Raw genomic sequence first — 27649 nt, forward strand, 5'->3', positions numbered from 1 at the left:
AATAAGATTGTAGAAACAAGTCCAAATAGATTAACAATCACAATAAATATAAATGGATAAAATTCACCAAAGAAAAAAGATTTACATATTGAATTGAAAATAAAGAAAATTCAGCTAGCTATATGCTGTGTAAAGAGATATACCTAATGTACAAGGACATAGAAATGAACAAAGTAAAAATGTAACAGGCAAAAACTAACCATAGGAAAACTGGTGCACCACTAGTAATATCAAACGAAAGACACTTTAAGTAAAATACTTAATCAGAGATTGACAAGGTAAAAAAAAAGGGGGGGTTTCAATCCACCAGGAACATTTTCAACTTGAAAATATCTAATATAAGGTAGCTTCAAAATATGTGAAATGAAAACTGATAGAACATCAGGGAGAACTGAACAAAGCCACCATTAGGATAGGAGATTTCAACACATCTCTCTCAATTATTAATAAATCAAGCCATACCAAAAGCAGCCCAAAAAACAAGGGGGGGAAAAGGCTGAACTATTTTTCAGATAAACAAGCTTGATCCAATCTACACAGAATTCTGTGTTGAATAACTACAGTACACTTATAAAGTTCATTATCAGTATTCCAAAAATGCAGGTCTCCATAAATTTGAAATATTAGTAGTAATTATAACAACAATGATCGATGACAGCAGCAGTAAACACATTTATATAGGGCTTCCTAAGTGTCAGGCACTATTTTAAACACTGACATGTATGAACTCATTTATTTTTCATACAACCTTATTTGCATGAAAGAAGATGAATTTTCATTTATTTCTTGGCCATTAGGTCAAAATTAAATATACCATGCCTTCTTTTTTTATAGTTGATTTTTCTTGTTGTGTTATGAAAGTCAGAAATTCTTGGCCCATACTTTAATTTTGTAACTCCACGTTTCAACTGCAATTGAATGAAGACACTAAAATTGTGACTTTAACTGAATTTAAGTAGAATATTGGCTCTATAAGGAAGAAACTTTGTTCTGTTTATCACCACATCTCTTGGGCCCTAAACCTGTGCTTGGCATATTAGTATACCTTCTATAAGTATTTGTTGACTAAATGAATATTTTTATTTTTTTAATTTTTGGCCACGCCACACACCATGTGCAATCTTAGTTCCCCGACCAGGGATTGAACCCGTGCCCCCTGCCTTGGAAGCATGGAGTCTTAACCACTGGAGCACCAGGAAGTCCCAATAAATGAATATTTTTAATCTTTGGCAGTGCGACTGATGCTCAAAGGGCATATTCAGTTTAAGGCAGATACTGTCTCTAAGAAAAATGTACCAATGTACAATCCCACCTAGATTCAAACCAGATTTTTACAAAGAACTTGTCTGAAAATATTAATTCTATTCTCACGCTTAATACTTTGGAAGGGTCTGTTTTATATAAATGAATGTAAAATAACTTTCCTTTAGAATTTTGTTGGCATTGCTGCACTATCATTTAGCTTCTATGTTGCTGTTGACATGTCTGCCATCCCAATTCTTGAATCTTTATATGTGAACTACTTTTTTCTCTTTGGAATCTTCTCATCCTAGATGTTTTGAAATTTCAAAAGAATGGTCTTGGAACAGGTTTCTTTATGTTCCTGTTTCTTGACAGGAATCACGTACTTTCAGTCTGGAATCTGTGGCTTTCAATTCTACAGAATTTTCTTGTATTATTTCTCTTATCATTTACCTTCCTTTCAATTTCTGTTCTTCCTTTCTGATACTCCTACTATTTAAGACATTGGACAGCCTAGATTGGTGTTCCTACTTTCTTACCTTCTCTCTCCTTTGACCTATGTTCTGGGAAATGTCTTCACCTCTAACTTTTAGTATTTCTACTAAAATTTTTTTATTTTTGCTACCATGTTATTTAATATCCTGGTACTCTTTATTTTCTGATTTTTAAAATAGTATTCTGTTCTTTCATGGATGCAGTATCATCTTTTCTTTCTGTGGATATTATAGTTTTTAAAGTTATTTGTTTATTAAGTTTTCTCCTTCCTGAACTGTCTGTTTCTTCTGAGTCTGTATTTCAGATTCTCTCATGATGGAGGTTTTCTTCAAAGGTGATCCTTAGCAATCACAAGTAAAAGAGAGGCACTAAAAAGACTGAAAATTTTGGGTGCCTGGGTGCATCTTGTAGACTGGTGAGCTCCACAGAAGTATGATCAAGATGATTTCTTTTAGTTGTGAATCTATAAATTTGCCTGGAGATTTTTTTTCTGAGACTATTCAATTTCTTTAGGTACCAATCCCACAATCTCTTGCTGAAGCATAGGTGTGGAGGAGGAACAGAGTAATGGAGGTAGAAATATGCCTCACTACTAACATTCTGGAAACCAAGCAAGCAGGAGATTCACTATTTAGTATTTGTATTTTACTTGATTTCCCTGAGTCCGGTACATTGCCTCATTATCTGTCCTCAGTTGTGTGTGGTGTCTCTGAATCTCAAGTCTAGATGGTTTAATTTCACCTCAAAATAAATCTCCTGTCTCCTGCTAGGCTGAGGCATCAAACTTCTTCTTATTAACTTTCAAAGGTTTTTCTTTTCAACCCTATGCTTCATCTTTCTCTACTATGAGAAAGATATCTCAATCCTTCATATGGTATCTCCAATTCATAAACCTTTCTGGTGCTCTACAGGCTCAGCTGGCTTGCTGACTACTGGCATCTGCTCCTCAGCTCTGTGAAAGACTCTATCCAGTTTTTTTATCTTTCAAAATCTGTTGATATTTCCTGTCCATCTGTTATCTCCTTATTTTCTTCACCCTAATGGGTTTAATCTTTTGTATTTCCATATTCTCATTTTATAGTGGGATTTTAGAGGAAGCAGGAAAAGGGGTTCAGTTTACCATGTTTAATTATAAGCCCTTCTACCTTTCTGTACACAGAGATAAAAGGTAAATAATGCTGGATAAAGAAACCTCTTGTCAGAAAGAGAAATAAACTACAAAATGGCTGATAACAGACCTTATTCTGAAATGAAGTTTGATAGACAGGATAGGAAGAACACGAAAACAGTCAAGAGCTCAAAGGTGAACAGGAAGGAGTAATTAAGCCAAACAGTTGATGTATTTCAAACACAGAGTTGAAAATTTAAGGTGCGAGAACTGAGGTCTTTGTAAATAAACTTACTTGTGTGAAGTCTGTCAGACCTCTGGAATGACTTCTTTCCCAGGCCTAGCAAAGGATTTTCCACTTTAACTGAAGAAGAAAAGCTAGAGTTTGAGTTCTGAGGGCTGCTTGACTGTCCGTCAGATTGCTTTCCTTCCCATATCGCTAGGGGAAAAATATATATATAAAAATATATTAAAAATATATATAAAATATGACCCTGAGGGTATAAACAGAAACAAATAATCAATCAAATGAACAATTAAATCATTCAACGCTAAGCAAAGGAGTTATGTATGAGGCAATGTGACCCTTCAAATGTGTTCTGAGTCTGAGAATTAGGAGTCAAAAAGTAAAATAAAATCCCTTTCCTCCTCCCAGCACATTATTTGCTTCTGGTGGTAAATTTCCTTCCTAACAAAAATGCAGTTCTGCAAGACAGTTTAAATCTGGCCAACTCATATAATCAGCTGGCATCAAACTAAACTGTGTAATAAAATACAAAGCCTGTATCTAGACCAGTTTAAATTCAAAACAAAATAAGCAACAACAACAAAAAATCCAAAGGCCTCTGGATATGTCCAATGGAAACCCAAATGTATCAAGAAGTCTTAGGAAAACCTTTTATTTTTAAAGAAGAGAACCAGTGAAGAGTTCAGTGTGAGCATCTTGGAAACATCAGCTTTATAAAGTTACTAATTAGAGGCTTTCAAATATTATTAGTTTAGACATATTGGAAGTTAGTCATTGATCTTATTCTAACATGCAAATCCCAATGATGTATTTTTTAACAACCGTATGATTACTCTGCATAAATTTCCCCCTTTACCCTAGAAGGATTTATACTGATGATCTGGCAGTAATATAATATAGTAATTTAAAAATAAAGGATATAGTGTATGAATTTGGTATACAAAAATACTGGAAAAAGAAACTTTCACTGAAAAGACATTCAGTCTGCCTACCAGGTTTGGCAGGTACAGAGTCACTGGCTGCTTTGACAGTCTTCAGAGAGAGGTGCTGGTTGGAGGAGATGGACATGCTTGGCCTGCATTGCTGCTGCTGCTGTTTCTTCTGCTGTTGCTGTTTTAGAGCCTATAAAGAGAAAACTGACTGTAAGAAACAAAACAAATCCGTTTTCGGTAATAACAAAACAATAAATGACTTTAAGTGGTGAAGAAGAGTATGCTGATTATCGAATTTCTTTGAAATCCATCAAAGTAAACAAAAATCTAAACTAAATTAATTAAACACAAGGCTTAAATAATCCTTAAGAGTTTGGATATTTTTTTTACCAATGTTCTCCTTTAAATAAATGTGAGAAATTGTCATTAACATTTTTAGAGCTTAAAAATCACCAGTAAGCCATGGACTTCTCATACTTGTAGTAGCAGAGAATTAGATGTTTTCAATCATTCTGAAAACAGAATTCTAAGCCCTGGACCAAGAAGAGTCCCATTTGCATCAACTTTATGTAGAAATGTAAATATTTAGCTTACGTATGTTTCAGAGGTTCTGCATTTGAACAAAAGGTTGCAAATAACTACTTGAATTTGATCTCAGGTAAGAGCAGTAAGATTTGGCCCAAAGACCAAATAAATCTCAGCAATTTATAGCAATGCAGTAAACTGAAGGGAAGGAAGACTGGAAAACATGGGCTCTAAGAACAGTGTGATTCCTTCTGGTTATTTCAGAATATTTTAATTTCCATGATGTTCTCAGTTTAGAGAATATACTAAACTATTTAGAATGAACAGAAAGACAAATAGCTTCCCAGATTTTAATCATAAAGATATATAAAGGCTATATTTAAACTCAAGGGTTTAAAAAGAAAAAAAGACAAACTAAGAAAGTAAAACTACATTTCAGGAAAAAGTTGAACATCTACGACCTCATTAAAATGCCAGTTTAAGCTTTAACCTTCATGACCATCATGTAGAAAGGTGTGGAATAACTGCCTACTTGTCTTTCATTCCCTTTTCACAATATGGTTTTCTCCTTTTCACATTCACATATACCTCTGGCTATGCCATGCAAGCACAGTGGCAACACTTGATCTCCTTGATCTAAGCTGTCAGTGGAGAAAAGAAACTGAGAGAGTCAGGTATCTGGCTTACATTCACCTACAACATTTATAATAGGTGAGGCAGAAGCATAATGTCAGTGCTGTCTGATCACTGATTACATACAGCTTGTCTCTCATTCTTTGCAATCAAAACAGAAAATGTTTGCAAGCTTCCTGTGTGGCATCCATTAGTATTCATTCCTTTCTATTCACAGTACCTAGGTCATTCTAAGTTAATGCAAAATTTAATAGAACCATTTGATCTTATCTATTTCTGCTATGATATGTAAATTCAGATATATGATGAAAACAAAATAACCTACAGCCTCTCTGTTTAAGAACTGTACTCGGTTTTCCCCTCCCTCAGTACCTTACAAACCCTGTTCTAATTCTGTATAAAATTTAAAAAGCAAGCAACAAAAAAAACCTTCACTGGGGTAAAGGATAACTTACACTGAAATACGTTTTCTCACCTAATAATATGAAAAACATATACTGGAGGCAAGGCCTTACTTTATATACCAACAGTCTAATTTATATAATTTCTCATACTGGTATTCCTTAAAGAAAATATAGTATTTGACTCCTGAGATTACAGGAGAATAATACAGAGTAGTATATATGTCGCGAATAAGGTAACAAGTTTTACTAAAATACTTGCCTTTTCTCTGTGGAAAAGAGGCATCTCATACTTCTTTTTTTTTAAAATTAACATCTTTATTGGAGTATAACTGCTTTACAATGGTGTGTTAGTTTCTGCTTTATAACAAAGTGCATCTCATACTTCTTAAACTCTTGCAAAGAATGTGTAAAAATACAAGTGCTGCAGGATACCCAGGCAGATTGTAATTAACCTTATCAAATTTTTGGACATCTTTTAATAAAAGCACTTTTGGTTTAAACACTTTAAGACCTACTTAAATTTTTTTTTTTTTTTTTTTTTTGCGGTACGTGGGCCTCTCACTGTTGTGGCCTCTCCCGTTGCGGAGCACAGGCTCCGGACGCACAGGCTCAGCAGCCATGGCTCACGGGCCCAGCCGCTCCGCGGCATGTGGGATCTTCCCGGACCAGGGCACGAACCCGGGTCTCCTGCATCAGCAGGCAGACTCTCAACCACTGCGCCACCAGGGAAGCCCATAATTAAAAAAATTTTATCTCATCCATCCATCCATCTATCTATCTATCTATCTATCTATCTATCTATCTATCAATCTATCATCTATCTAGGGTCGCACTACACAGCTTATGGGATCTTAGTTCCCTGACCAGGGATTGAACCTGGGTCCCAGCAGTGAAAGCGCTGAGTCCTAACCACTGGACTGCCAGAGAATTCCCTTAAAATTTTAATTAAACAGTTATGACATGAATACATTTTTACCATTTAATTCAAACATAAAGCTAAAGTCTCTTTTGCCCACCACTCAGTCTTGTTCCCCAATCCTCAAAGATAACCACAGTCATCAATTTATTTTTCCTTATTGAGCTTTTTTTACACTTACATTGTATGTATGTGTTTCTGTGTATATACAGATTCATATTTCCATTAAAAATATACTATTGTTCTGGGTATGTATGTGGCTATGTGTATGTTTTTAATGAATGTTGTAACACAACTTGATTTTAATGATTAAACATTATAGTGTGGTGATGTTTCCATGTCTATGCATACAGAAAAACTTAATTACAAGGTAAACTTTTAACCCTGTATAATTTTCTAGCATCTGGATATACCGCTGTTTATTAAGGAATTCATATATATATATATATATATATATATATATCCACTTGCAAGTTTTTGCTATTACAAACTTTAATGCAAACATTTTCCTGTGTGTGTGTGTATGTAAGTATGTATGAATACATGCATTTTTCTAAGATAAGTTCCCAAATATTTAACTACTTAGTCATGGGGGATATGCATTTAAAATTTTAATAAACATAAAATTTCTCTCCAAAGTAGCTATAAGAATTTATATTCCACCAGCAAACTACAAGTAGTCATTTTCCCACATACTTGACAGTGCTTGTGCTTGAGGTTATAATTAAGCTGTATTATATATACTAATCTGAGGATAAAATTAGTCTGTGTCCTTAATTATTAGTCAAATTTAAATTTACTGATAATTTGCATTTCAAAAAATAGAAAGCAAGTTCTTTGAAAAGCCCAATAAAATAGTCGGCAAGTAACATTGAGAAAAAAGAAGATACATCACAAATGAACAACACTGATGAACAAAAGAGAAACATAAAAAACAATACTATGTACAACTTTATACCAATACTTGAAAAAAAATCAAGTGAAATGGAGCATTTTCTAAGAAAAGTAATTTCCAAAATTGGCTCAAAAATCAGAAAAATCAAGAGATCAGTAGTAGTAGATGAAATTGAAATGCTAGGAAAACAGTTGTAAAAGTGAGATTTGCAGAACTTTCAGGGAAAAAAATACTTTCTATGATTTTTTCCAAAAATCAGAAAAATAATAGAGGGCTATACAACTTATTTTAGATGCTAAGAACAATCCTGATTCCAAAACTGTATAAGGATAGTTCAAGAAAATAATAAAATCGAAGCTAAAATCTTAAATAATAAAATTCCATTAACATATTAAAAATTATATAAAAAACATATAGGGTTTATTCCAGAGAGCTAACAATACATTAACATTAGAAAGTCTAGCCCTGGAATTCTGTATATTGGTTGACTTAAAGAGAAAGGCTACCTGATCATCTTCATAAATGCTGAAGAAACTCAACCTGAAAAATTCAATACCTACTCTTATTTAAACACACACACACATACACACACCCCTCTTAGCAAATTGGAAACTAACGAGGAACTTTTAAAATGTGATAAAAAGAGTATCTACCATAAACCTATAACACAGAGGTGCATAACTTATTAAATACAAAGTGGGAAACCACACAAAATTTCTCCCTAATGTCCTTTCAAGAAATTTTCACTGACTGCCAGAATCATGCATTTTTAATGTAGGAGATTATAATTCTGATAAACAGAATAGCATGATTACCTGCTTTAGTGCCTTCTTGCTGTGCTTCTGTGATGGAGAAATGACTTTACCTGCTGGAATGGTGGGTGATGGGCAGCCTGACTGAGGAGAGGATGGTTGTGACAGTCTAGACGATACTAGGGGGGAAAATGACAATGAAAAGTTTTGTTATTAGAGTTGATATCAAGCACCATTCCTTCCCCAATCATATGCTGCTACCTGTATTAAGAACTGTGACCAAACACTTTTGGGAAGGATCTTCTTTTTGGAGTTCTACTGCAAACAGCCTCCCTTTTCAGTTTATTTCCTCAGAAAGCTCTAGTGAAGGATGATAGGATGGGGAAGGGATGGATGTTAGTATTCATTACTTTTCATTCTTTAATTTTTCAATAGAATTGACTGAAGAAGCAGGAAGTAGAATATAAACCATGAGTCATCAACTAAGATAAAACTTAGAAAAGATGCTAGAGCCCGTTGGACAGTATCTATGTTCTTAAGGTAAATCTAATAACAACATGATATTGTGGAAGAGCCCTGGATTGATAGAATGGGTTCCAGTTCTCCCTATCTTTAAAATGGAAGGCAATAAGGCCATTCCACCTCAAACACTACCATAGCTTTAATTTTTATATTCCTTCATCTCTTACATCAATAGTTTTAGGTCTACCCATGTGAAAGGGTACTTTAGGATTTCTCTGATGGAATCAGTGTAGGTTTGCACAGGATGTAACCACTCTTTACTTCATCACCAGCTGTTTTATACCTCATCAGAGCTTAGCCAAACCTTAGTATTACGTGAATGAGGGTTTTCCCTTCAAGGGCCTATACCTCTTAATAATAAATAGCAATTAGATCTTCATGTTCTATAAAGTTCAACAATGTATTATTTATGATATGAGATAACAAAAGAAATTGCTGATTCAGACCCCTTAATAATAAAAATAATAATCACTACTGCTAGTGATGACTCTCAAAGAATCCATGTTTACTAATGCCTTCTTTCAAAGTAGCTGGACTGAAAGGGCCTGGATAGCAAAATGGCATCTCATGGTATGGCTAACGGGTCTAAAGATACCATATGAAGTATGCTGGCAGGTAGCTACCTGACATAAGAATGTAGAAACATGGTTCACTGGAATACATAAGTTTTGGAATATGGCATTTCAATGGACTCTTAGATGTCCTAAGAAAGGAATGCACAGTAGACAACATTTAAAGAGGACAACAGTAGACAATGTTAAGACCTATCTTAAGACCTATCATAGTTAGCTTTAACTTTGTATCCCAATCCTTATAATCAGGTTATATATGGGAAAGAACTGACATACAGTAAGCGTGGCGTTAAAAAAAAAAAATTCACCGTAATATACAATACAAAAAATGGAGTTGGATAATTCTTGAGATGGTTAAGCAACAAAAAGAAACCATATCCTAGTGCACTTAGATGTTGACCAATTTTTTAAAATAGCAGTTTCACTGAGATATAACTTATATGCCACACAATTCACCTAAAGTGCACAATTCAATGGCTTTTAATATATTTGCAAAGTTGTGTAACCATCATCACAATCAATTTTCATCACCCACTAAAAAAACCCTGTACTGGTTAGCTGTCACTCCTCTTTCCCCTAACCCACTGCCCTAGTCCAAGGTAATCAGCAATCTGTTTTTTGTCCCTATGCACTTGCCTATTCTGGACATTTCATATAAATGGTATCATACAATATGTGCTGTTTTGTGAATGGCTTTTTTTACTTAGCATGTTTTAAAGATTCACCTCTGTTAGAGCATGTATCAATACTTTATTCCTTTTTATCATCAAATAATATTCTATTGTATGCACAGCCACATTTTGTTATTCATTAGCTGATTTGACATTTGAGTTGCTCAAAAGGACATTTGAGTTACTTCCACTTTTTGCCATTACGAACACTCGTTAGCAGAATTTTGTGTTGGACAGATGTTTTCAATTCTCCTGGGTTCATACGTAAAAGTGAAATTGCTGTTTTTTCCAGTAACTCTATGTTTAAACTCTTGAGGAAGTGCTAAACTGATTTCCAAGATGGCTGAACCATTTTTTACAATTCCACCAGAAATGTATGAGGGTTCTAATTTCTCCATATCCTTGCCAACATCTGATATTGTCTGTCTTTTTTATTTCACCAATGTTTTTAAAGGGACATTATGAAAATAAAGCTAACAACTATTAATATTTAACTATATTTATTTTCTTTTTAATGGTTTGCAGAAATCTGAGATTATTCACGTCCTCACCTGTCCCAATAACTGTCTGAAAATAAACAAAACAAACGACCAAGCCAAAATGACCCTATTAAAGAACATAAGAATTCTACTTTGTAGCCTGGAAAAGAGATAATAAAGCTATCTGTAATTAACAGGGCAAACTGTTTGGAATGTTTCCCTTTAAGGCAAAAGCCCTTTCTAACAAATGAATCCATAAACGTATCTCAAAGCCAACTGAAATAAATCACGAAAATTCCAGGACCCACCAATGAGAAATACCTCCCAGTACTTAATGCCAAGCACTGGTCTCATAACTTTAATGAAACTTAAACTTTACTCTAACTTTTAAATATTAAAGATTCAGAACTACAAACAGCAAATAAGATTTAAACACACGTTGAGAAACTCATCTCTTTTAATTCCTTTTAGTGTCTACATTGTCTCCAAGACACATAACTTTATTAAGAGCAACCATGAATTAAACATCGTCTATGTGCCTAATGCTGCGCTAGCTTCATTTGAACAGAATTTCATTGAACTCTTGTAACTACCCTCTAAGATGGGTACAACTTCTCTTTCTACCCCCACCCAATGTCCTCCAATTCTATCCTCTGAGATAACTAACTAATATAGTTGGGATGGCATCCTTGCTGACATTTTTCTGTGCAAAAAAAAAAAAGAAAAGAAAAAATTTCAAGGATATACATTTATAAATAAATAAATATACACACCTGCATATTGTGATGGTATTATCTAAATTTTCCCTATCTGGAAATTTAATTAGCCTGACAAAGGACACAGCTAGTAAGGAGCACAACCAAGATTTGGACTCTGTATAGTTTCAGAATGAGTGAGTACTTGTAGTGAGCTAAGTGGTGGCCACCAAAAGTCATGTCCATGTCCCAACCCCCAGAACGTGGAAATGTTACATTATTTGGAAAAGGAGTCTTGGCTGATTTAATTAAGGATTTTGAGATAAGGAGATCATCGTGGATTATTCCAGTGGGCCTTAAATCAAATGACAAGTGACCGCAGACACAAGACACAGAGGAGAAGGCCATGTGGACAGAGGCAGAGACTGGAGGATGTGGCCATAGGGAAAGTATGTCAGCAAACACCAGAAATACACAGAACAGACTTCTCCCTTAGAGTCTCTGCATAGAGTATAGCCCTGATGACACCTTGACTTCCGACTTCTGGCCTCTAGAACTGTGAGAAAATAAATAAATTTCTGTTGTTTTAAGCCTCCTGGTTTGTGGTAATCTGTTACAGCAGTCTCAGAAAAGTAATACAGCACTTAAAACTGATTTTATTTTTTTAAAGTATCAACTCATAGATGTTTACATATTTGAAATGTTTACATCATTAGCAATTATTAAAAATTTGGCACTCAAACTGTGCACTTTTGGGGTAGTGGGAGTTCCTTCAAGTTGTAAACCATCTTTGGGACATGGCCCCAGCAGTATCCAACCACTTCCTTGCTATCTAGCACAGAAAGAGTCCTAGGCAAATCTTGCATAATTTTTTTGCCCAGACTTGGAACACCCCCTTCTCCAAGGAGACCTGATACCTTTTTATTGAAAATGGTATTAAAACACTGCACTTGATGCTACTCAGTTACCACTGGTTCTAGAACTTTTCAGTGAGTGGAACAAAAAAAAAAAAAAGAATTTTTTTCAAAGGAAAAAATTTTTTAAATTCATGCAAAAGATAAATCGGAATTTATGATTACAGCATTGTCACTTAACTTTTCTGATTTTATATTTCTATCGCTTTTCTTCCCAGATAATCCTGGTTTCTAATAACATTACTGTAACTATTAACTTGTTTTCTATTATAGATTTAATTTCAAAGAAATCATATCAATATAATTACTGAAAAGAAGACTACTGAAGGCAGTTTAAGATTTCTCTGAGTCTGGTCTCCCACACCTAAGACATATCCTACAGTAACTACCTATGTCATTATGTTCAAATTTGACATATACTTGAGTTTGCTTTAAGTTGTTTGATATTTCTAGAAAGTGCATTTTAAATTTTTAATTGGCTTAATTATGTAAAACTATAAAACAAGTTACTTTCATAAGTCTAGCTCCCTCCCCTGTCTATACCACTTTATTACCTCCTTTCCCTTAAAGGAAATAATTTATATTAGTTTTTATCCTTCCATTGTTTTTTATTTGCATTTTTGTTTTGGTGAAAACATAGTGTGTGTGTGTGTGTGTGTATTTTAATATGTTAACTCACTTCTTTAAGCAAAATAAACCATGTACTAGAAATTGTCCATACCCTTGATTTTTAAAATATAATCAATATAATATATCCTGGGGAAGAAAACAGAAGAGAACATAAGAGATCTTCCTCTTAACACCTGCAAAAGATTCCACTGGCAGATGTACCATAATTTCTTCAGCTGGACTCTTGTTTTGGTAATTTCTAGTCTTTTGCTCTTATTACTACAATGTCTTAACCAGCGGTTTCTAAGGTGTTGTACCAAGAACAAAACCATAACTATCTAAAAATCTGTTAGAATGCAAATTACTAGATCCCAGTCCAGATCTACTGAACCAGAAACTCTGAAGGTGGGGCCCAGGAATCTGCATCATAATAAGCTCTCCAGGTGATTCTGATGCATGTTCAACTATAGTATATACGGAGAAACAGTTTTCCAAAGTGGTTGTACCGATTTATACTCCTACCAGCAATATATGAGAGTTCCAACATAATTTACCACATTAACAGAATAAAGGAAAAAAATATATCTACTGAAATAGTAGATGAAGGAAAAGCAACTGATAAAATTCAACAACTGTTTGTTATAAAATCTCTTAGACTACAAATAGAAAGGAACTAACTTCATCTAATAAAGAGTGTCTACAATAACCTACTGTAGTCAACATCATTCTTAAAATGGCATAATATTCAAAACTTTATCTTATAAATATAGAGAAAAGGATGATTGACATTACCACTCCTATGTCACTCTTTACTGGAAGCCCTAGCCAGTATAACATGGCAAAAAAATAAAACTGCCACTACTCATAAATCACATGTTTGCATATGTGGACAATCCTAAGAATAAACCTATATATAAACCATTAGATTAGAAAATAATTTAGAAATGTTGCTGGATACAATATCAATGTTGGGAGAGGCAATCCCTCAGTGTTGCTACAAGTACTTGCTGGGTATGCCAAGAATGCAAGTCCCTGGATGCTGTATTTACAGTCAGCAACTCTGAGAGAAGGCAGTAACTCTTCCCAAAGTAGGCTTGCTTCCACTTACTATTTAAAAGCCCTGAAAGGAGACACAGAGCTGGCCAACAGGCACATGGAAAGATGCTTAACATGACTAATCATCAAAGATATGAAAGTCAAAACCATAATGAGATATCACCTCACACTTGTCAGAACAGCTATCATCAAAAAGACAGCAAATAACAAGTGCTGGCGAGGATGTGGAGAAACGAAACCCTCATGTACTGTTAGTGGGAATGTAAATTGGTGCAGCCACTATGGAAAAACAGAACAAAGATTCCTCAAAAAATTAAAAATAGAACTACCACATGATCCAGCAGTTCCACTCCTGGGTATTTATCCAAACAAAACAAAAACATAATCAGGAAAGATACATGCACCCCTATGTTCACTTCAGCATTATTTATAACAGCCAAGATATGGAAGCAATCTAAGTGCCCACCAACAGATGAATGGATAAAGAAGATGTGCTATGTATGTATGCATGTACGTACAAACACACAGCACATGCACACACACACACACAACGTGGCACATTACTCAGCAATAAAAAAGAATGAAATCTTGTCACCATGTGTGGCAACAATGATGGATCCAGAGGGCATATTATACTAAATGAAGCCAGAAGAACAAAGACAAATACTGTATGATTTCACTTATATGTGGAACCTAAAAAACAAAACAAATGAACAACCAAAACTAAACAGAAACAGAATGGGAACTCCTTGGCAGTCCAATGGTAAGGACTTGGCACTTTCACTGCCGTGGCCCAAGTTCAATCCCTGGTCAGGGAACTAAGATCCTGTAAGCTGTGCATTGTGGCCAAAAAAAAAAAACAAAAAAAAACACAAAAAAACCCAGAAACAGACCCACAGATATGGAGAACAAACAGGTGGCTGCCAGAGGGGAGAGTGGTGGTGAGGGGAAGAAAGAAACAGGTGAGGCAGATTAAGAGGTACAAACTTTGTTACCAAATAAATGAGCCACAGGTATGTAATATATCCTACCCTATGGGGAATATAGTCAATAATGGTATAATATCTTTGGTGACAGAGGACAACTAGACTTATCATGGTTATCATTCTGAAATACAGAAATATGGAATCACTATGTTTTGTACCAGGAACTGACAGTGTTGTAGGTCAACTATACTTCAAAAACAAACTCATAGAAAAAATGATCAGATTTGTGATTACCAGAGGTGGGGAGGTTGCGGGGACTGATGAAGGTACAAACTTCCAGTTAGAAGATAAATAAGTACTAGGGATGTAATGTACAACATGATAAATACAATTAATACCACTGTATGTTATACATGAAAGTTAAGAAAGTACACCCTGAAAGTTCTCATCACAAGGGAAAAAATTTTTTTATTTATTTATTTATTTTTTGGCGGTACGCGGGCCTCTCACTGTTGTGGCCTCTCCCGTTGCAGAGCACAGGCTCCAGACGCGCAGGCTCAGCGGCCATGGCTCACGGGCCCAGCTGCTCCGCGGCATGTGGGATCTTCCCGGACCGGGGCACGAACCTGTGTCCACTGCATCGGCAGACGAACTCTCAACCACTGCGCCACCAGGGAAGCCCATGACATACAGTTTTAATGCAATCCCGATCAAAATCCTAGCAGGTTAATGGGAGCGGGGGCATGTGAAAACTGACTAGCTGATTCTAAAATTTACATGGAAATGAGATGAGCCAAAAGAACCAAAAACTCCTGAAAACCAAAGAGCTTAAAACTCTTTGGTTCTGCAAATAAACTAACTGCTTAAACAACAGTTCTCAAGATTATATCCTGAACTACTAGTCCTCCAATGCGGACGGCGCAACAGAGTCAAAAGCACTCATTTAAGAACTTATTTAGTATCTGATTAGAAACAAAAATGCTTGCTTTCATATAAACATATAGACATAACAAAAGATTAACAAGTTCTGATCAAAAGCACTCATTATTTGATTTAAAAAACCAAAAATGTCACACACAAAAACCAAACAGCGACCTAGTAGAGATCTTTTTAAACTCAAATTTAAGAGTTTTCAGAAAAATATTTGAAACAAATTTTAGAACTGAGGCTTATTAAAGCCAGTTTTACACAGTTTACTGGAAGTAGTTTCAGGCTGTTGGATACATATGTACCATCCCCTGAGTATAAGATCATAAGGTACCATCTTTCAGATACATTATAGCACTGGGAATTTTCCATTTCAACAAATGATTAACATATTGAACAAGGTCAAAAGGGTAATGGACTATTCATATTAGATGCATTTGAATTAAAAGCTTTAGTAAATAATCTCTGACTTAGCATTTTAGTTTCTCCTGAAGACATTCAATGGGCCCCTCTGAAGTATTAGAGACACTATCAGAAATAATGGAGCAGTAATATCAAAATTGAAATTGAGCTTTATATAGTTGAAGGATTAATAGTTGAAAGAGTGCATGGTCAAAAACAGCAATCCTTCTCTTAAGGGAGAGTTTTATTTTCACAGTAGTCTTTCTTTAGAGGAACTTCATTTCCAGAAGTAACAGACCGTTTTAGTTCTAAATCCCTTCTCCTCACACCAAGTACAGTCTACTCCAAACTGAGCAGGCTGTGGCTCCTGATTACATTCAAACAGTCCCCTAACCAAAGATGAAGAGGGCTTACCTGAACACCTTCCCTTGCTTCTGGGTACCCTAACTATCCAAGTCCTAGTAGTGTAGCTGTCTTTAATACATGACAAAGCTAAAACCTCCAACTCAGACACTAATCACCCCAGGAGAGAAGAGAGCATCTCTCCCAAAGGTCTCTCACCATGTAAGTTAACTTTGCCCAAAGGAGTTTTTCTCTCCAGTATACTTTTTAAAGGTGACATTTCTCTCTATATATAATCATCACTATTCAGTAACTTAACATATATAAATGCTGTTAGAGGGCAGACAGGTCTACGGTATTTTAAGTAACTCCAAACACACTATGTATCATATTCCTGAAGCAGTAAAATTAACATGAGCTCATGTTCCTGGAAAGAATTAGTAACACCTTATAAGTGAAAAAGCATATTTCACTTAATTTTTTTTTTGACATTTTGAAAGCAGACCAAAATTTAACAAAACTTTTTTCAGAAGATAAAAATAATGCTTTTGCAGTTGCTTCATGCTGCAGTATTTGTATTTTAGGGGAAAGGCAGAGACTTCACTTAGCTACAGTCCTACAAAAAAGCAACAGAAAAGTTGATTTTAATCATTTTTCTGGCGTTATTCCATCTTACCTTGGATTGGAATTCCAAAAAGCTCGTCTCTGAACATTGTTTCCTGTCTGAAAATTAGGAACCAGAACTACAAACTTCTAAGTTCTTCCACCTTACACAGAAATCAATAAACCAGTGTTAACATTGGACTGAATTTCAAAGTTCTATTCTCTGTCCCTATCTGGCTAAAAGGTATACCTATATCAAGAGTTTCTATCGATTTCCAACTAGAAGTATCAGTTTTGCTGTCAGAGCTCTTTATTTTTGTACATAAAAGGAAGTGGGTTTTGATACCATCTCAGTGTTCTTCCTGTCTTACAATGCATTTGAAATAAAGTGATGTCAGATTGAGAGTAAAAGCCCTAAGTAAGAAAAAAGAATAGGCGCATTTAGTTTGTTTTACCTTTATTAACTGCAACTGACTTAGAACTGCTGTGCAGCACGCTGCTACTATCACTGCTAACTACAAGTTTTCCATTTTAACTTGCACTGGACTACAAAAACATTCATAAATATATAATATAAACCTAAAATTCTACATTTCTATGCCTATGTCATATGCATGACCCATGAATGAGAGAAGCACATCCTATGAGAGACTAAATCATTCTTCATTATTGCTAGCTCAGCATTTATCCATTTCTGAAGACTATGAGAGCTGCTAGAGTAGTTAGCATGTCCATATGCCATCATGTGCACCTCTCATCTCCACCTTCCAAACACCACATAAAGGCCATTCTATACTCAGTTTAATAGGCTACAATCAGAAAAGATCTTTACTGAACATCTCATCTTAATGTAAACTGAGGCTAAGTAATATTGTGACAATTTCTAGAAGAATGAATCAGAGGCAGTTCAAAAATAGTTTATGTGGACCACAATTTTGAATTTGCTGTTACCTTGCTGTTAATATCTTCTATTATTATGCCAAGGGTGGGGCAAGGTTATACTATTTTAATCTACCCATTAAGCTACAGACAATGGGGTTCTATTGTTATTTTAAATCCTCCCGTATCATAATACATTTAGAGAGAGCCTTTCACAACCACGTAACAACCACTACTTCAAATAGCCACTGCAGTTATAAAGCAGAAACTGACACACCATTGTAAAGCAATTATACTCCAATAAAGATGTTAAAAAAACAAAAACAAACAGCCACTGCAGCATATGAGCTACTGAAAAGCAAAGACTTCCACAACCAAGGTTTTGTTCCCAGTTTACTAGTCTGACCTCCTTTAGTATCGACTTCCCTGTTTCCAGCCACATCCAGAAATTATGAATCTAGCTGTCTCTCTTGCCTGATGACTTGGCTTGGTTCCTAATCCTAGATCAACAATTCCCAAACTTAAAAAGAAAAATTTAAACTGGGGAGAAGCCGAGGAGAGACAGAGCCCTTAATACTTTTGGCTCCATCCTTCCAAAAAAAGAGGTCTTTAGTACACTCTGAGAAACGTAAAGTCCTGGACACATCTCCTTTCACTACTGACAGGAATTACTTCAAAAAACACATATCAAGAATATGTCACAGGTCCCAACCTTGCCTTGCCTTTATTCCATTTGTTCCTAACACATGATGTCTGAGCTGCTCTCTAAGTGGTTGTGATCTTAAAGCTAGGATCCTCTGGTTTCAAAATTTGCCCAACTTGCAAGTGTAGTAGCTGTATGAGAGAGCACAGATAATGTCACCAATTATCTAAATCTTCTCCAGGAGTAGCACACACATTAACACAGAAATGATAATAAAGAAGATGATTTTTCTGTTATAGTTCAAAATCAATAGTTCTAGAGGTACTTAAAATTAATGAGTCAAGTATTCCAACAAGCATCACTCTAACTTCTAGATCCAAAGGCAACTCACCTATGACTCAAACGTAAGAGGTCATCCAAGCTAGGGAAACTCCTGGATGTCTATTTTGCTCTGGAATATCACTATATCAGTCCTTATAAAGGAACCAGCATGAGCTGGCTTAAAATCTGCCCCGCCATGTATGGCTAAATTTATCAATATTGGGATAAAAACGATTTGCCCTCTTCAAAAAGACTCTTGACAAGGAGTTACAAATAATTAGAAGAAGAGGTAATAAAATGTATCCTTAAGTGGAAAATTCATCCCAGGGAAGCTGCAGCAACAAAGATATTATTCCCTAAAGAAAGTTTTTGGGTAAGCTATGAAGCAGAAACCAAGCAGGAGATGAGAGCAAAGACCAGCAGACTAAATTTAGTCTTTGCCAGTAGAAATGAAAAGCATTGCTTTCCTAGTAAGGAGAGAGTTCTTAGAGCAATTAAGTCCTCAAATTTTAAAAGAAAGCATTAGAGAGGTAAATAAAATAAGAGCATCCTAAAAAAGGCTACAGGCAGCCAAGAGCTAAAAATAAACCCCGGTAAAACCCAGAGCCATGTTATCCAATGTGATGGCCACTAGCCACATGTAGCTATTTAAATTTTAGTTAAAATAAAACTACAAATTCAGTTCCTCTGTCACACTAGCTATATTTCAAGTGCTCAAAAGACACATGTAGCTAGTGGCTACTTTGTTGAGTTGGACAGCGTAGATGCAGAACACTTCCATCACTGCAGGAAATTCCAGGGGACAGTACTGATCTAACTGGTAAGGGAAAGAGACTAACTGACGTGGGGTCTAGAAAAAGAGGAACTATTAACAAGGGCATTTGTCCTACAGCATTCAGTACTTTATGGAGGGATCAGGTGGATTTACCTTTCCTTTTCCACCTGCTCTTTTTTCCCTCCTTGTTGCTGCCACCATCACTGCTGCTGCTGCTGTTCTCAGAACTCTGGGAATCTGACTGACCATCACTGCTTTCTTCTGAACCTTCTGATAGCTCTTTCACCCCATCCGGCACATCTTTCTGAAAATGTAGGCATCCAATTAGGATTAATCATTACCATTTCAGCAAATAGGAATTAAATTTCTGATATGCATTGTTGTGACTTTTAATTGTGCTGATTAATTTTTAGTATCATAAAATTCAGTAGCAGAACCAGCAATAATTTCTGAATTCCTGTCATCTCTCTTCTTTGGGTCAAATTAGTTAATGCTTCCATCCATACGCAAAGATAAAAAATATACATGACAATCTTATGCAGGCACAACACAGAGGCTTAAATTGGACAAAAAACTTGGTATATTTAAATCCAGGTAAATGATGAAATGTTCAGGATAAAATCTATATAATAACAATTTTTAAAAATGTATGTACACCCATCATCCATGTAATATATATATATATATATTTGTGTGTATGTAAGTACCATTACGTATTATAAAAAGTCTGGATAGCAAGTGATAGTGCATTATTTGAATCTAACTGGTTCCAAAAATTGGTAAGTAGCAAGAGTCAAACACAAAAGGAATGGTTTAAAAAAAAAAAAAAAAAAAATCACACGAATCTTTGGTTTCTGCACTGGACAGTGAGAATGCTAATCAGAAAGGACACCTGTGTCAGCCACAGTATGTGAGAGATATAACAGGGTAGTTGTAAGATCAAGAACTAGGAAATTAAGACTTTGGGGGTTTGAATTCTGGCTTTATCTTCTCCTAATTATGCAGCCTTGGTCAAAGTCTTAAACTCTCATGCCTCAGTTTCCCTGTCTATAAGATGGGGTGACAGGACCTACCTTAAAAGATCATTCTGAAATTAAATGAGTTAATAAATATAAGATGCTTAGAACAAGGCCTGGCATATGATAAGAGCTCAATAAATATTAGCTACTATGTATTTATGTAGTATGTGAAATATATACATATAAATAAACACATTAGTGAATGTTATTTCTGAGTTATAAAACTATGGATGATTCTTTTTTCTTCTCAATATATTTTTTGTTTGCCCACATAATTTATTTTTATAATCAGATAAAAAGTAATTCTGACACATGACCCTCCTACCTATAACTAGTACTCACAACATTACAGTCAAGATAGTAACCTCTGATCTAATAAGGAACTGTTTTTTTCCACTTACGTTTATACTCTAGTGCCATTTCACATGTTATACACTTTCTTAAAATACATATCCTTTCCTTCAAAATACAGGAAACTTTTATAGAGTTAGTTGCAAACAAGACCTCTTGATCTGTAAGTTCAACACGCACTTTAAATACAAATATAACTGTCTTCTTCTTTTTTTTTTTTTTTCCGGTACACGGGCCTCTCACTGTTGTGGCCTCTCCCGTTGCGGAGCACAGGCTCTGGACACGCAGGCTCAGCGGCCATGGCTCACGGGCCCAGCCGCTCCGCGGCATGTGGGATCCTCCCGGACCGGGGCACGAACCCATGTCCCCTGCATTGGCAGGTGGACTCTCAACCACTGAGCCACCAGGGAAGCCCCCCCAACTGTCTTCTTAAACTTGTGATCCCTCCAGGATCAACTCATGCCCCAAATCTTAGAATCACTGCACCCCTTCTTTTACCCACTCCAAATAGTTTACGTTTCATTTCTCTAATGTTCCTTGCCTCCATCTCTTTCACCACTCTCACAGTTTAGGCCAATTATCTCTTCCAAACAATCATAACCATCCTTTTGACAAATTTTCTTGCTTTACTCTTAAGTGTATCCTACTTGAATTATCTTCCTAAACATGATTTGATCATGCTATTCTCCAAAAAAACCTCTGCCGTTTCCTCAACACATACCTACCCTCCCTCCTTCTCTTTCTTAACCGCTCAGTCAGGTTTTCAAAAGCCTCCAAAGTTTGTTCTTCACCTAACATTTACCCCATCCTGACTCCTTACCACACTAGCCCACACACAGATTATGGTCTAACCACTCCAATTTACTTTCAAATCCATTCTGAATCCTTTTATCTGTGCCTTTGCTTAAGCTATTCCCTTGTCCTGGAAGGCCCTTCCTTCCATTATTTATCGGCCAAAGTTCAACTCAAATTTTACAACTTTAAAACAACAGAAAAACAAACTAAATCTTCCAGATCCCTTTATTCGAGGTTCATCTTTACTTCTCTATGCTCTCACAGTACTTTACAGCACTGTGTGTTTTGTGAGCATGCTATTATTTCAGTAACTATGTGAGCTGCAAGAGATCAGGGACCATAGTTTATCCTTCTTTATAGCCTCTACAGTGTCAGGTATAGAATAGGCATTTAATAAATGTTATTAACAATACAGAAGGTCTAGAACAACTAAAACCTAAAAGAAACACAGAAAGCTCTATGTGGGACTAGATCCCTGTAACCCTGTGAAGTTCAACAAGGTGTTTTAAAAGGAGGTATTATGGGTAAGTTAGATCTTTTTAATGTTAGTGGGCTACACACAACCAGTGAGCACAGAGATGACTACAGCCAAAACTAAAAAGGTAAGAGGGGACAGAGTCCCACATACACATGGACATAGTCATTGCATGCCAAGCATTAATTCTCCTTCTGTTGATAAATTTTCTTTGGGAAACAACCCTTGCCTCAATTCATCAGGCTTGAGAGGGCTTAACCACACTTTCACATCAAGGGTGATCATGAACTTAAGAGTGGCCAATCAGAAGACTCCATATGTTTGGTAACGGCAATCATTCTGGTATAGGCACATGGGCCAAGCCAAACCAATTAAGCCACATCAGAACTAACTAAAGGGCTCCAGCTTCAGTTCCTGAGACTCCTTCTCTCCAGACTTACAGATTGCAGAGTGGGGGCTGGGAGTGAAGTCATGTACCATGAGGAGAGGGCCTACCTGAGACTGAAGCCAAAAGAAAGCGGAGAGACCCATCCCTGATGACAATCATTTGAGCTCCCGAATTCAGGCTGAGTTTCCCTAGAATTTTCAGTTATGTGAACTAATAACTTCTCTGTTTCACTCAAGCTCATTTGAGTTGGTTTTTCTGTTTGTAACCGAAAGGACACTGATAAGTCAAGGTCCCTTTTTAGTGCAGAAATTAGAACTTAGAAAGCCTGTTATGGTAAAAGAACATGGGAATTCAGTCAGATATGGATTCATATTCTGGTTCTGATACTATCTGGCCAACACTGAGCAAGAAAATCCAATCTTCTGAACTTTGGCTTTCTCTATCATAATAACGGAATAATAAACACAACTCTGAATTGTAATGGAGAATTAAATCAGAAAGTAATATAAAGCATCAAGGCTGTATACTCCACAGTAATACTCATTATTATTTAAATATGTGACACCCTTTAAAAGTCACTGGAAGTCATTTTCATTTCATCCTTTCAAAATAATACTATGGCAAAGAATGAAAAAAAAAAAAAAACTATGGCGAAGAATGAAAAATGAAGTTACTTCTCCAATCTACCTACAGATGGTTACAGAGTAATTAAAAAAAAAAATGTATTGGATACAGGATTGAAAATTTTACCTCTTCCTGAAAATAAGCTCTTCAAGAACAGAATTCTGTCTCTATGATGGAAGTATTATTCATTACACGTAGTTACTTCCTGTTTTCACTTTTAAAATGACTCCCTAACAAAAATATTTACCTTCAAAGTATACACTCCCATTCTACCTGGAACCTTATAGAAGATGCCCTCTTCACCTCGGGAGTTTGTGTGCAGCATTGCATTCAGGCATGCAAGAGGGGAAGTTCCACTGCCAAAAAAAAAAAAAAAGAGAGAGAGAGAGAGAGAACACAATGATTAGTTTCTGTCTCTGAATATCCTATGTAACACTGAATTAAGATAAAATTAACAAATCAACACTCATTTGACATAAACACATTTTATAAACTATAAAAAGTCTATAAATCTAGAAAGGCTGCCATGGAGAAAATGGATGTAAAATTCCTTCCCAGTTATCTAAAGAAAAAATAATTCTATAATTTTCTTAATCCCAATTTAGCATCTAACATTTCAGTCAAGACAAATTTCTCTCACAGAAGCATCACAAATATATCTCTAAAGATTCTATTTCACTTACAATTTTATTTGTTAATACACCTCAATAAAGCTGAAAAAAAATTTTTTAATCTATTTCATTTAGCACAAGCCTTAAATGTCCAGAAGTAAAACAGGGAAGAAAAAGAAAACACACACAGAAATAAATAATATTAATCTCCCTGCATACTGCTGCACCAGACTGAATCTGAGTTATGGAACGAACACATTTCCATGCTCCCCTTTTTTAAATTGAGATATCATTGACATGTAACATTGTATTAGTGTCAGGTGTAAAATATAATGATTCCATAGTTATCTATATTACGATGGTCTTTAGACCTATCATGAGACCACTTTAAAAGACATAAAGCAGGCTTTGGAATATTCATCTTCTATGTAGAAACCTGGTTAAAAGTTTACTAATTCTAATATACATTTATCATATTTTCTAGAGTTTTAGGTATATAATAAATTATCTGTTGAAAATATACATATATCATTTTCCTTTCTAATTGTAATCAATTTCATTTTCCTATAGTAATATAAATGGAAATGTGTGGCATCCTTAAATTTAAAAAAAAAAACCAACTCACAATATCTGAGGGATAAGGCAACTTATTCGCACATTTCCGTATCTCCCATCTCAGTTCTCTGCTGGTACTACTCAATAACCCAAAGAAGCCTACTGGAAGAGGCTGCTAGATATCTTGGGTATCTAAAGATAAGAGTTCTCTGTGGGAGAGAGCAGGACCACTGTCTTTTGGTACTATGACGGTGCTGAGGGTCAAAAACTGAAAAGATGGGGACTTCCCTGGTGGCGCAGTGGTTAAGAATCCGCCTGCCAATGCAGGGGACACTGGTTCGAGCCCTGGTCCAGGAAGATCCCACATGCCACGGAGCAACTAAGCCCGTGCGCCACAACTACTGAGCCTGTGCTCTAGAGCCCGCGAGCCACAACTACTGAGCCTGTGTACCACAACTACTGAAGCCCACGCACCTAGAGCCCGTGCTCCACACTCGCCGCAGCTAGAAAAAGCCCACTAATAGCAGCGAAGACCCAACGCAGCCATAAATAAATAAATAAGTAAATAAATAAAATAAAATAAACTGAAAAGATGGAGGACGACAAAGAAAATAAAGGAAAACCTTTTGTTAAAGAAAATGATGAGGAGACTTCCCTGGTGGCACAGTGGTTAAGACTCCGTGCTCCCAATGCAGGGGGCCTGGGTTCGATCTCTGGTCAGGGAACTAGATCCCACATGCATGCCGTAACTAAGAGTTTGCATGCCACAACTAAGGAGCCCGTGAGCCGCAACTAAGGAGCTTGCCTGACGCAACTAAGACCCAGGCCAATCAAATAAGTAAATAAATAAAATATTAAAAAAAAAAAGAAAAAGAGGGACTTCCCTGGTGGCGCAGTGGTTAAGAATCTGCCTACCAATGCAGGGGACACGGGTTCGAGCCCTGGTCCGGGAAGATCCCACATGCCGCGGAGCAACTAAGCCCGTGTGCCACAACTACTGAGCCTACACTCTAGAGCCCACAAGCCACAACTACTGAAGCCTGCTTGCCCAAAGCCCGTGCTCTGCAACAAGAAAAGCCACCACAATGAGAAGCCTGCGCCCCACAACGAAGAGTATGCCCCTCTCGCCACAATTAGAGAGAGCCCACACACAGCAACAAAGACCCAACGGAGGTAAAAATAAAAATTAATTAATTAATTAAAAAGAAAAAGAAGGGCTTCCCTGGTGGCGCAGTGGTTGGGAGTCCGCCTGCCGATGCAGGGGACATGGGTTCGTGCCACGGTCCGGGAGGATCCCACGTGCCATGGAGCGGCTTGACCCGTGGGCCATGGCCGCTGGGCCTGCGTGTCCGGAGCCTGTGCTCCGCGAAGGGAGAGGCCACGGCAGTGAGAGGTCCGCGTACCTCAAAAAAAAAAAAAGAAAAAGAAAAAGAAAAACACTGAGTATCTCCAGGCTGATTTTCAGTTATGTTTCTCTAATTTAGATATTTCCATGTTAAAAATACACATAATGCAATTCTAGTCAAAACTCCCAAGTCTGTATCAAATAAACATATAAAAATTGCCAAGAAATTTCTGGGAAATAAATGATGAGAGACTTGCTTAAGAAGATATTAAAAGGTACTCTAAGCACATTATTAGAATATTAGTGAATAATGAATTATTGAATTGAATAATTATTGAATAATAATAATTAAATTAGAGTTTTATTGAAGCAATGTGTTTCTGGGACAGGATAAACAGGCAAATGTTCACTCTTACAGACTGCTGGTGGAACAAAATAGAAAATATAGAAACAGATCACAATAAATGTAAAAGGTACTATTTCTGTGCAGCAGGAAGAAGACTGAGTTATGACACGGTCACCTGTGGTGAGAATCTTTCTCTTCCCCTAAGCAGTATGAGAAAATAATACGTAAGACTTTCAGTCATATGACCATGAGGGGAGTATCTGGAATTTGGGTGGAACAACACAAAGGAGAGAGAAAGGAAGGGCTAGGTAAGGATTATAGAGGAAAACTCAACACCCAAAAAGGCAGACCTGAGAAAAGAGGAAAACAGCAACATTCTTTTTTTTAGCAATATTAGTTATGCCACTGTATCCAGGCTTGCCTTAAGCCAGTCCCACCTTTGGAATTTTGTTGAGGTTTTAAGTCACAAACAACCGAGAGAGTCCTAAATAAAATAGTTTATTTAATAATTAATTAAATAATTATTTAATTCTCACAGCTTATATAAAAACATATTCCAAATGGATTCAAGGCCAAAATATAAAAAGTAGAAGGAAAACAGTATAACCTACAGTATAGAGCAACCTTTCTACATAAAAGAGAAAAAAACCCAAACCACAAAAGAAAACCTTAATAACTAAATAAAAATAAAAATTTCTGTACAGGAAAAAAAATCATCAACAAAACTATACCAAGCATACCTAAAAGAGCTTTCTAGGAAAATACAAACAACCAATTAGAAAAAAATGGATAAAGGCTATGAAAATGCAATATAAATGGCCAACAGAATACATGAAAAGCTGCCCAAACTTTACAGTGGTTAAAGGAAAACAAATGAAACCGAGACACCACTGGTCAGACTTGTAAAAATCAAATATATTCAGGTCTTTGTTAGCAGTACTGTACTAAGGTCAGTTTCCTGGTTTTGATATTGTACTGTAGTTATATAAGACATTACCACTGGAGGAAGCGGGGTGAGGTAGCCATGGGACTATTTTTATAATTTCCCATGAGTTTATAATTACTTTTTAAAAATGAATTGATAAAATCCATTGCAGGTAAGGTTATGGGGAAATGAGCACTCTTATATAGACTGTTGGTGGGACTGAAAACTGCTACCCCATCCCCCCATTTCTCAATTCTGCCTTAAGAAAGTAACACGCAAATATCCACTAAAATTAAAAATATTAGGGGCCACTGATGCAACATTCCCACTTCAATCTATCCTACAAAAATAAGGCCACAAAGACTTATGGACATCTATGCAAGGATTAACTCCAGCATTGTTAAAAGCGTCAAAACACTAAAAATGACCTCAAAGTCAGTAAGAGGATGGTTCACCATATGTTAGTAAGGTAACCAACAGGATATGAATCAATAACAGCAACATTAACAGCAAAAGGATTGCTAAATTCCAGGAAGCATTCTGGTTAGCCCTCACAACAATCCTTTGAGGTAAGCAAAATTATGACACCATTTTTACAAATGAACAAATGAATGTATTGAGGTGTTAAGTAAGCTGTTCAAGATCACACAGTGATTAGTCAGTGGTGAAGCCAAGATTCCAGTAAGAAGAAAGAAAAGAGAAGCAGAACAGGAAAGAGACTGTTTAAAAA

At 36.1% G+C, this 27649-nt stretch overlaps 1 protein-coding gene across 1 annotated transcript in view; it reads right to left on the reverse strand.

Moving 5' to 3' along the window:
* ASXL2 (ASXL transcriptional regulator 2) overlaps window positions 1-27649 on the reverse strand; it is a 130299-nt gene that overhangs the window by 26372 nt on the left and 76278 nt on the right. Inside the window, exons 3-7 of the mRNA XM_082672073.1 lie at window positions 23385-23493; window positions 19639-19789; window positions 8213-8328; window positions 4085-4214; window positions 3141-3284 (exon numbers count right to left, since the gene is read on the reverse strand). Of these exons, the coding sequence (XP_082528199.1) occupies window positions 3141-3284; window positions 4085-4214; window positions 8213-8328; window positions 19639-19789; window positions 23385-23493 (650 nt within the window). The remainder of the gene's footprint in view (window positions 1-3140; window positions 3285-4084; window positions 4215-8212; window positions 8329-19638; window positions 19790-23384; window positions 23494-27649) is intronic.

Source organism: Grampus griseus, assembly GCF_964374135.1.
Source record: "Grampus griseus genome assembly, chromosome: 15".
Classification (NCBI taxonomy): domain Eukaryota; kingdom Metazoa; phylum Chordata; class Mammalia; order Artiodactyla; family Delphinidae; genus Grampus; species Grampus griseus.